Source organism: Micromesistius poutassou (assembly GCF_964030765.1).
Source record: "Micromesistius poutassou genome assembly, chromosome: 12".
Taxonomy (NCBI): domain Eukaryota; kingdom Metazoa; phylum Chordata; class Actinopteri; order Gadiformes; family Gadidae; genus Micromesistius; species Micromesistius poutassou.
Window position 1 is genome coordinate 4,115,783 of NC_140282.1, and position 12,500 is coordinate 4,128,282.

Below are 12,500 nucleotides of genomic sequence, written 5' to 3' on the forward strand. Positions count from 1 at the left end.
ATTGGAAAGAGCTTCCTTTGAATAGCAATCAGCTGGAAATCATCAGGAGGCTTGATTCAATTACGATCACAACATTCACCCGATCACATCAGGAGCAATCCAATTAATTTGCCAATTAAAGTCCAGCTTAATTTGTTGTGTGTTGTATTGTGTCGTCTTGTGTTGTGTTGTGTTGTATTGTATTACCTTGTGTTGTTTTGTGTTGTGTGTTGGGTTACGTAGAGGTTTAGGACGGGACAGGTCGTTGATGGACAGAAGGGCGGGGTGGGGTTCATGGTGGACTCAATGATCTTGTCATGGTGAAACATAACATCACATCACACTCATGTCACCACGCTGGGCGCTTCCACAAAGATTTCTGTCATTATACTGTGTACGGCGTCCGTCTCACAAACAAACCGCTCCACCTTTTGTCCCGCCGTCTGCGACTCGCAGAGAGCATCGCTCTAAAAGTTGTGTGTTTTGCTTTTTTGATTCAACTTTGCAAAGTGCTGGCCTGCGTCATTGTTCTTTAATGGAGGGAAGGAGCTATCTCTGAGCAACCCTTTCATTAAAGCCATGGCTGTTCTTTTGCTGCTCATTCTGATGGTAGAGTCTTTTTTTTTTCATTGGAACACGCGGACAAAGGCCTGTAGACGGTCGCAACTGAAAGCAGCGTTTGAGGTTATTTCTATTTTCATGCGGTGCAATCTTTGGGTGGATTTGCGGGTCTATCCACTTCTGGATGGACAGAAAACTGCCCTTGTTTTCAATTTGTAAATAGTATTTCACCCTGTAGAAGGATGGATTTTAGATTGGTTTAAATAGTTTTGATATTGCCTCATTGTCTCTTCCAAAAAGATGCAGTCACAATTCCAGTTACAAGATCATTGCAGGTATCTCTTTCTCCTGAAAAAAACGGCCAAAACTGAAGCTTTATGTAGAAACGGCGGCTATTTCTTTAATGGCACTCATTGTGTTAGTTGACACCTCAGGTCCAATTTACTTCATTTCAGGACTTTTAGTTGAGGACCAGTTGAAATCCTGTACATTGAATAATGTAATGAAAGGGCTATTAGACTGAGCTCACCTGCTCTAAGGAAACTGGTAGAACACTATAGCTCCCAGAAAGATTATTGCATAAGTTTCCTTATATTGTATTGTTTTTGAACACTCAAATTGCTCCTTAGTTTCTTTTTTTCCTTCATTTCTATTTCTTTTGCACACTTGCCACGCTTGTTTTTGGGTACCGGAATGAGAGGATCTGAGCTGATGCAATACTTACCATAGGCGACCAATTCAATGGGCGCAGGGAGACACTTTTGAAAGTGCTTCTGAGACGGTGAACTCGGCTGACCTTTTGCACTTTCTGTGCCTCCGTATCGCTCGCCCACTTCCCTTCTCCAATATGCCCAATATTATTACTTTTACCTTGCTTTGTATTCCCCCTCTGTCCCACTGTCTTCTGCTTTTTAATCTGTCCTGGAAAACACAAAGCACAACGGAGATGTGGTTGCAATCGGACATCACCCGCTTTATGGGAAGAAATGCAACACGTTTTTGTTTACCCAAAACTGAGATCGAAACCCAGTACGTTGATATATCCATACATTTTCCTTGCATTGGTCCAGGCGCTTCTAAACTTTCCAACCTGAATTTTGGAACATGGATTTTGTAGTACTTTACTCCTTTAAAGTATTCTGTTCTCATCAGCAGTAAGAAAACACGATGCGTTATTCATTACAATTATCTTACACTAAAATGTATTTTTCACTGTTTGTTTTCCAGGCTTACTGGTACAACGTTGCCCTCACCAGTGATATCCAATAAGAACTGGCTCCGCCTTCATTTCACCTCTGATAGCAACCATCGGAGGAAAGGATTCAGTGCCCAGTATCAAGGTGTGTTTATTATTTATGTCTATTTCGATTTCACACGCACACACACACACACACACACACCACACACACACACACACACACACACACACACACACACACACACACACACACACACACACACACACACACTGCTGCAATGTGTTATTGTGGATCTGCCGCTTTTGAGAATAAAAAACACACTATAAGTACATTTATCTGTATGCGTGTCTGGCTCTGACAAACACTCGCTAAGAGGATTTAGAAACTAGATTGCTTAATTTATTTTTTGGGGGGAGCGATTTGACTTGACTTCAGATGTTCAAGCTGCTGCTCTTCTGGCGTCTATCTGGATAGTTCCACCACTTAATTTGCATTTCAGTTGAGTTGGTGTCTATGTGCCAGCACACATTTAATTGGTTCAGTGTCCTATCCGCGTTTCTCTTTCTCTCTGTTTCCCCTTGTTTCTCTTTCTTTTTGTCCCTGTGACTGGTGTTCAACTCCACTCTGCTCGCTCTATATATGCATTTTCACATACATGTGTTTGTGTTGTTGGTTAATTGCACTGGAACACTTTGACATGATTTTGCTTTAATTCATTACAGTTTATTAATTAATTAATAATGGGGGTGAACATTACATATGGAAAGTATCTTTTTTTTTCACTAAATTACCACGTTCAAGAGATTAAAACCAAAACATGGGCATTCTCTCCTGGTTTCCATGGAAACGGTCAAAACATTTCCGACTGTGTCTAATTGGACGTTGTTTTGTCAAAACCTTTTTTATTTTTATCCTCTGTGGGCCACTAGAGAAGTGTCATGCTGTGTTTTCCCCTAATCCATCCACACTGAAGTACCCATCTGACTGGATGGATTCATAACAATATTCCTCTCTTCCTCTCCATGCAGTGAAGAAAGCCATAGAGCTGAAATCCAGAGGAGTAAAGATGATGCCCAGTAAAGATTCCAGTCACAAAAATGCCGTCCGTAAGTTGAGCTGTTTATATGTTTTTTGGAGTGCCAGCAGGGACAATGCAGCAGTCAGTGTATGTGTGTGTGTGTGTGTGTGTGTGTGTGTGTGTGTGTGTGTGTGTGTGTGTGTGTGTGTGTGTGTGTGTGTGTGTGTGAGGGTAGAGATGAGGGTCCAAATAGTAAGAGTGAGTGAGTGAGAGAGAGATGTTTGATATTTAAGGGGCATTGGTTTAAAAAAAGCACACACACACACACATACACACACACACACACACACACACACACACACACACACACACACACACACACACACACATCCACATTTATCTTTAATGTGGCAGCAGTGATTTCATGTATTTTTCATTGGGGTTACTCGGCCTGCCAGGAAGACTAGACTCTCTAGGTTTATATTCCTCTGTTCTTTGCAGTGACTGCCACGGGCCCTTTCCTTTCACACCAAACATGCCATTTCTACACGCCAAAAGGCATGTCCGCTTAGACACATATGTAACCCTCTTGCCCACAGAGCGTGCACACTGTCACAACACTGCTGCGATGCGCTTTTCAAATTGCAGCCGACTGAAATTCTGCAGTTCACGTTCCGTGAGTTTGAGAGTGACCGTAATTATAATTTATCATCTGTATTTTTGGTGTGTCACTTGCCGCCGTTGATACAACATAAACAACTGACTCATAATTGTGTTGACGGGATAGAGAGGAAAACCCCTATGTCAGATGAGACTTTGGGGATATAAATTACCTACTTATCTAAATCTTCCTACCGTGGTTTTCAGGGTCAAATATAATGGTATCATCGTCAGTACTAACTAGCCAAGTGGGTCCGATCCTGATTTTATTGAACCGGACCCCGCCTCGTAAGAAGGCATAGAGGCTTGCCTGTCCTCCCTCATTATACATTAACAACATCAGACTCAATATCTAGCTAATAGCTTACTGTTTTGGCTCACTTTATTCAACAAGGGAATGATTAATAATAAAGGATTATCGTATCTTATCTTATTAGCTCTTATTTCAACTGTATCCCCCTGCCATCAGACTGATTCTGTTAACTGGGAAGAGTTTCCTGGGATGAGGTCAGGGGTCAGAATTCCAGAATTTTAATTTAGTTCATAACAACAAAACATGCTATGCATGCTGTCAATCTAGGATTTTTATTTCCTGATAAAAAGTCTGTAGTAAACCAACCTGCTAAATAGCAGAATAACGTCTGACAAAATCTATTTCTTTCACATTCTAAATGAGAAATACACCAGTGTGCCATCCATGCTCAAATCTTAATGCATAAAGAAAGTCGTTTTTCTAACTCTTGAATTAGAAATGCTAAGTTTCCATTCAACTATATGATTTCAGCCAGTGTTTTGAACAGAATATCATTGCTCTTTTTTATTCGGTTATTGCACTGCAGTGTAGAAAATAACTTCCTCGTCTCCTTGTCGTAGAAGGAGTTCTTGGATAGTCAGTATTTTGACAGGTGTGTTTTGGTTAACTCCTGTTTGACCTGAATCTGTTTAGAAACCCGGTGAAAAAAACTGTTGCTTTAGGACGTCTAAAGGCAATCTGCATAATCAAGTTAATCAAGTTGTTTTTCATACATTTTCTTTGCCTATGTTTTATTCTGAGTATAGTATTTAATGACTCACAACCTGGATCTGGAATCATTTTCTCACCTAGTTATGTGTTCATTTGAATTTAATTGGAAGTTCCAGACTCAATTATATGTTCATCTTATTTCATATTGACGTTCCAAATAAAACAATCACAAGATATACAAAGGTCCATCTCGGAGGAAGACCTTGCATTCCTTAGTCTCCCATCATTGCCCAAGAACATGTTCCAAAAGCATATATACATATAAAGCATATATGCATATAAAGCATATATACTTACTGCCATTGCCATGCAAAACGTTGTCAGCATGTGTAATTGCTCTACAACTCAATCAATTAATTTAAATATCTCCCTGATAACTTTGTTTGTGTATAAGAGATGTCGTTTACATTTCAGCCTCTCCTCGGTTCAGCGCCGCTTTGTAAAGTATGCAAAAAGTAAAGTAGTGTAGTGCTAGCTTCCCTGATGCCCGATGCTTCTGTGTAATTTTTATCGCTCCAAATTCTATTACTATTAATTACCTCCAGACTGGTTTCCAGTACTTTCATCCCATGGGTGGCACATACTTTCAATATTGAAAATATATGGTGATACCTTTTTTGGGCAGGGGTGGGGGGGGGGGGGGGGGGGGGTTCCATTTATTTCTCCCGGTGATAGAAATGATAATCACAAGCCAAGGCAAATTCTACAATACTCTGAGGAAGTGAAGGATGATGAAGACTTTTGGAGGCCGAGGCGAGACACACCTTGAGCTGTTTCGACTCTCATCTTAAATGATGAGTTTAGCGTCTCATCCTGGGACCAACGACTCATTAAAAACATACTGGTGCTCTTGTTTCTCAGGGACTGGAAGCGAGTACATTTTCGACTCTCATCTCGGGACCAATGGCGGAAAACCCAAACTCCCACCCAGCACCCCGCTTCATTAAAACTTATCAAACGCACATTCCCAATCCATGGACAAATCTTTGAACAACACTTGGCTTGAGTGTAAGACTCCCCGGGGCGGCATTATGTGTAATGTGGAGAAGGTGTAATCTTTATGCTATCTGTAATCGTTATAGAGAGCCAGAGACTGATGATAATGAGTTTCACCTGTCTGGAGAACAGAATGCTTATGAATCATAATGTAACTGATTGTCTGTAACAGTCCCCAGCCTATATTCTCACACAGTCCACTGGACAGATAGACACAATAAGAAAAAAATAAACTAAAAAAAAATGCTTCAACTATCCACTGAAGGGTCTTATGCATCATAATATCCTTGAGGATGATTGCAGCTCAATGCCTACTCCATCGTAAAATCTTTACGGTTAATCTGTGTGAAAGACAGACAGGCAGACGTACAGACGGACGGATAAAGGCGTACAGTGAGAAACAAAGGAAGCGATGGCTAGACCTTAGCTCTCGGCTCTGTTGACCTGTGCGTGTGAGAGGGATGCGGGGGGGGGAGCAGTAAGACGATGTGCTAAGAGGGTAAGCTGAGAGAGGGTGAGTGCATATCAACAAACCGCTCTTCACACACCCGCTTTTCATCAGCCGTCCTCCCAGGGAGCTCCTCGAGGGCCCTCACCTGGGATACACACGCACGCACACACACACACACACACACACACACACACACACACACATATACTCACACATACGCATAGGCACACACACACACACACACACACACACATATACTCACACATACGCATAGGCACACACACACACACACACACACACATATACTCACACATACGCATAGGCACACACACACACACACACACACACACACACACACACACTCACACAAAGACAATGGCAATGGCAAACACACACACAAACACGCACATACACGTATGCACACGCCAGCATACAAACATAGACACACCCACACACACACACACACACACACACACACACACACACGCATATACACATGTGTTCAAACACAGGCATAGAAACATAGACTCACAGGCATTCACACACACATACACACACACAAGCACGCACGCACGCACACACACACACACACACACAGTCCCTTGTGTTCTCTCACTGCCTCCCCTTGTCATTACCTCCCTCTCTCTGACCTTTCTTCTGTAATGGTTCACCAGTCAGCCATTAATAACAGCTACACTTTAAAAAGTATTCTGCATCACATTACCCCACCAAAAAATACTTGTTTTGTTCATTTGTCTTTGCTTTCCCCCTCTCTTCTTTAAAGCGAAAAGAAGATTGCAGCTTTTCCCTTGTTCCACTGCACACAAGTATTCCTGCCAGTCTTTAACTATGGTAGTGTTTAACCGTGATCATGTCCCTCTTATACCTTATAAATGGTGTTACTGTATAAAGTGGTTAATATACAGTGGTACAACAGGCGCTGTCCTTGTTTACTAGGAATGTGTTCAAAATGGCCACAGATCAGCCAAGATTGAGGGCTCTTTATGGGCGTCACCATGGGTCTACTTCTGGTACCATGGACAGCACATTACATTGTCACTTAGAGAATTTATCGGTCGGGCTCCCAAAAGTGTGGATTTCTCAGCCAAGATACTGTCTTGGCTAGCCCTGTGTCTTATTACTCTCAGGTATTTACAGCTTGTACCTATATACATGGCTAATGTATGGTACACATGGTGATGTTTACCAGCTGTTATCTGCCGTGTACCTATGTTCATCACCAATCGATGTTTCAAAAAATCCTTCTCAATCAATGCACATTTTCCACAGGCAACATACACACTGAATACAAATATAATTTTCTATTAATATTGCTCACATACTGAACTTTGTTTGAGCATGGCACCGGGCAACAACAAGACAAGGCGTTGACTTGGGGTAAAGTTAATTAAAGATGGTAATTTTCTTAGATAGACACATCAATGGCTAACCTAGTCATGTTTTGATTCCTGAAGAGTGGCATTTTCTGAGATTAAAGGTTTGCCGCGTACACTTTGATGATATGGAAATGAACGTGTTTAGACCGCAAGTCCTTTTATGTGCAAATATCTGATTAAATCAAGAGAATTCTCATTTTTTTACGGTAGCCTATGCCATGCTACTTGGCAGCCATTTTTTATAATGTCTCATGATGTTTCCATTGGCAGCATTTACCAAAGCAATGTCAACCTTTGTATTTAGTGCCAATAAAACCAACTTTAGCGAGAGGGGGAGGGGGAGAGAGAGAGTGAAAGAGAGAGACAGAGAGTCAGAGAGAATAACAGTGGTAGGTTTAACCTTAACATTTCATCAGTTATGAATATTGAAATAAAGCCATGGAATTGGTCTGCACTGATCCAAAGCTGGGAGATATTTTAGGTTTAAAAAAACTTTATACAAACTAGACCAACAAAATATGAATCAAGGAATAAATCACCTAATGACACTGACTCCTTTTCTAACGACAGAATTAAGGTATTTGCTTGCAGAGTTTTGCAGCAAAAGCGACATACACGGCTTAGCTGCTAAGCTGGGGAATGGTATGAATTTCATTATTTCACAACTTTAATGCTACTTTCTTACTGGTGGGAACTTCATTCAACACGTTGACTAATGTCATTTAATCAAATAACTCTGAATACAGTGGTAGCGCACCTTTGACTTTTCATACTTTTTCTTGCATTTCTGTTTTACTCATGTAATTTGTTCTAGTTTGAAGGAGCATGTAAGCTACCTATCTCCCATATAAGCCCAAGCTTACCAGGATATACTAGGATGACATCAATCATATATGGTATCCATCCAAATAATTGTGTAGATTCTGGAGCGATGGATCAGGCGTAAGGGAAGCTAGTCCTACACACCCTGACTGATCTCTGAATGCCCACTTACTCCGTCTGGGTTAAAAAGGTGCTTAGGAAGACGACAAGGCCAAGTACACCGTTGGAAAAAAACTGTATATATTAACAAACTCATTCAACTGCTGTGTATCGAGGGAAATTATGAAAAACTTTCAAGGTTAGCGGGCTCCAGCAAGGAAGGCCTAGCTGGAGACCAGGGTGCACTGTGAGTCAGAAGGTTTCCTTAAGGAGGTCCAGGGCTGGGGCCTAGCAGGATCAGACGTCCACACTGGAGGGAGACAGCGGCATCTTGTGCAACCAGCAGAACGAAACCCAACCAGTAAACTCATGGTGAACTCCCTCTTCCAGATGAATACACCAGCACCCCCCCCCCCCCCTCCCGCCCCCCCACAGTGCATTGTAAACACAAATGACTCACGCTGCGGAGGCACACGCTGGGAGCACAACTGAACTAACTAGCAGTTAGCGTAGTAACAGCATTCTGGACAAAGACCCTTCGGAACGAGGAATTCTCCACGTAAGAAGTCCCAAAGACAGTGGCCTTCAGGGCACGATGTGGGCGGGGGTGATACTCATTGTTCCAGAGCCCCAGTTGTCTCCGTCTTCGGAGAATCTCGAACAAAACCACTCAATTCACTAAGTTTTCTTGGGGATGAAACAGCAGGAGTCCGCTCGGAATGAGTTGTAAGTTGCAATGCGAGTAAGCTAGTCATAATGCAGAATTAGCAGTATAACAATTGTTATTTGTTCATCTCTTGTTCGTCAACAAACCACCAGACAGCAGTTCATTGTTCTATCGTCTTTCTCGACATTTAAGCGCTATGGCCTTAGCATATCGGTGTGTTTTCTTTTTAAATCAGGAACACAACGATAATCCTCTTACTTAAGATTAACACGACTTTCATCTTAAACTCCACTAAAAGTGGACAGCTCTTGGTGCAGTGTAAACTACTGTTGTACCTGATGCTTATGTCACATTATGAGCTTAATAAAACAACACTTCAGTCACATACAGGTTCGACCCTGCAGTGCAGCAGGGTAGAAAAACACAAATCTTGTTTTCCACCCCGGCCGCACGACGGGGAGTACTCCCCGCGATCATGGCTCAATTTGCAACCACCTCTCGGTCCTGGTCCTGGCGGAGAAGGTAGTCATGTACTCTAACACATTTTTCTCCCCCGAAAATAATTACCGCTCTGTTTCACGGTCAGGTTATTGAGCTTTCAGCCCCCCTCCCCCCTCTCTCCCCCTCCCTCGAAATCTTTCCAATTAATTCACTGAGAGATGAGGGCCTGCATACACGTACCGTGTGTGCTCCACCCCCCCCCCCCCCCCCCCCCCCCATCCCATCTATTCATAAGCGAAGGAATGGGGGGGGGTTGGGGGGTGGGGGCTCTGCCTTCCCCCCTCTCCCTGTCCATGTAATCCCTTTCCCCCACCCACCCCCATGCACTTACCACGGGACGATTATGCGACTGCTGGTTCTGTGCGAGTGCTTTGGCCCTGAGGTGGTACATAAGGAAATAGGTGGGATCCCTCCCTGGTTCCCCACTACCCCCGGGTCGGTGGGGAGAGCGGGGGGGGGGGGGGGATTGAATACGGTACTGATAAGTACCTAGGCGACACCTGGGTGGCAGTCGTAGTCACCGCCTCGCAGCGCCGGTACGCTGGCGTGCGGCGGTGTCTCTCTCTCCCGAGGCGCGAGCGACAGCGGAGGGTGTGATAAAGAACGCGGGGAGAGCTGCCACCCCTACACTGTGTCGGGTAGCAGGCGCTGCTGAGAGGCAGCTTTCACCCCTGCAGCCCATTCAGTGTGAATGGAGATTGGACGACACTGGATTTATCTGTCGTTGGAGTTCCCAGTAAAGGGGACACATGTTGGGGGTGAGGGGGGGGGGGGGGGGGGGGGAAGCAACTGGGATGATGATCCAGGGATTAAGTCCTGCATTTGGAGTTCCAGATGCTAGATGGAAAATGTGTTGAGGTAAATGAGACACGTGTTGGGATTGTGAATCGTTGGATTTTCCCCCTGAGTGAGGGGAGTGGTAGGGATCGCGATTGCTTTGACAGTGATCGCTGAGAAACGTTTGCAATCCGGTGCTCTGTTGTATCGTGTTTGTGCACCTGCTCGGTCGACATGATAAAAGCGGGATGTACAGTGAGCTTTTTGAAAATATATACACGTTCATCTAGTTAATTAATATTCCTAAATAGAAAAAAGGTATTTTCTTTCATACCCTAATTATACTATTATGGAGAAAAAAACAATACATCTTTGTAATTATGGGCACTGGTTATTTTTGCAATTTTTCTATCAACAAGATGCGGTAGATGATGTGACATTTTGTTGGTCAATATAATGGAATTAATCTCCCCCATGTTCCCCATAATTATGCAATGTGTCTCTGCTTTGGGATGTCTGCAAGCGATGGGGAGCTGCTTTTGTTTTCTCCTCCAACACAATAGGAACCAACTGATTACTGTGTTTGCCTCTCCTTCCTCCTCCCAGTGAGTCAGAGTGGTCTCGCGGGCGACATCTGTCCAGATCCTGGACTCCCGGAGTACGGGAAGAGGATGGGCTCCAACTTCCAGTGAGTTGGTCCTTCTTTTTTCTTCATTCTTTCGTTCTTTATTTTTTCTATCTTTCCGCGTCCTTGTTAAGAGCTATATTCCTATATTTAAAGACTCTTCCTTTTTGCCCAGAAGTCAGAGTTAAGTCATGTGTGAATTTCTCTGTTTGTCTTTGGTTGTTCTGTTCTTTGGTTTCAGTCTTTCCTCGCTTTACCTCGTCAGAAGCTATGGTCCTCATTGGAAACACTGTTTATTGCACTGGGGTCCAGTTTTAGTTGTGGGGCTGTGATGTGCAGATGGCGCAGTTTCATTACGGGACATCAAAGTGGGAAATGAGTCAGGGATATTGTCCAGATCCCTGTCTGAATTTGGAGATCACACGCATAGTAATGCAATGTGTGATTGATGAATTAACTTTTGCCTCTCATATATTCTCATAGAAATAAGTGCATCCGATACATTAATCCCGAAAAGGTGGTCCCAAAGCACCAAAGCAATTTGGTGCTTTGGAACCACCAAACCAGTATGCTATTTTTCATATATACTGAATCCTATACACATGTATGTGTGCTAAAATTAAGCTTCATTCTCCTTTTGCCTATATTAAATATATATACATGTAAATATATAAATATATACATGTACATGTATGTATATATTTGAAAGTATAGAAAATATATATATATATATATATATATATATATATATATAGTGTGATAATGTCTCCATCTTCCCCATTATTAACTTCACACCATTAGTAAGCATTGCCACACATCAGCAGTAAGTCCATTAGATCAAGGTCATTACCTTGCATGTGCTTGAGTGTGTGCACGCGAGAGCGTCTCATCCAATCACCATTAAGCGACATGACACAGAACACAGAACAGCGGGACACCATGTTGAGACCCACTTTGGGAAGGGCAGGGAAGTGACTGCAGAGACCGCTCGGGCCGGTTAATAAGTCATTTCAAATAACCTTTTATAATAGAAAAAATGATAGTGTTCTAGGGGTGGAGCAATTTTGGCCACTCGACATGTTAGTGAAAGTATTCCACCTGACGGCCCATGACAGCTTTCCTAGCAAGTGTTGGGCTGTTGCCGGGGCCAAACTGCGGCACTTGACAACAGGGTGGAGCCTTTGAGACTCACACACACACACACACACACACCAAGGAAACAACACGGAGCAACGCATAGAAAATGTTTTGGCAGGTTGCGGACCGCTGTGCGTGTCAGTGGGGTTTGTACATAAAAACCTCGTAGACGAGAGATCCTGCGACATTCGGCTCGCATTTCTGGATGCTGCTTCTATTTGTTTGACAGCAGGGGTGTCTTGGAGAAAGAAATGGGGAAATTTGGATTGAAACGACTGTACAGAGGGGATGGAATGATCTGGAAAAGGAGGAGCGTGTGATGAAAAGGATTAAAGAGGAGCATGGCTGGGGGAAAACCATGTACAGAGATGTGTAATAATTACACGCGGTAATTAATTCACCCCTTATGACACTTGCGATGCTCCACTGGGAATCCAAAAGAGAGGGATAAAAACAGAACATTTAATACCAACCGTTGTTATAAATATTTTATTATGAATTATTATTTTATGATTATAATAAAAATATTATTTTTATTTTCTCTGGTTGATCCTCTCCATAAAAAAACAACACAAGTATGCAAGCGC

At 42.9% G+C, this 12,500-nt stretch overlaps 1 protein-coding gene across 1 annotated transcript in view; it reads left to right on the top strand.

Annotated features, from left to right (window-relative positions):
- Positions 1–12,500, top strand: part of csmd1a (CUB and Sushi multiple domains 1a) — a gene marked incomplete at both ends in the record, with an annotated part of 36,962 nt that overhangs the window by 7,230 nt on the left and 17,232 nt on the right. The window contains 3 exons of the mRNA XM_084475890.1: positions 1,768–1,880; positions 2,768–2,845; positions 10,758–10,839. Coding sequence (XP_084332016.1) covers positions 1,768–1,880; positions 2,768–2,845; positions 10,758–10,839 — 273 coding nt within the window. The remainder of the gene's footprint in view (positions 1–1,767; positions 1,881–2,767; positions 2,846–10,757; positions 10,840–12,500) is intronic.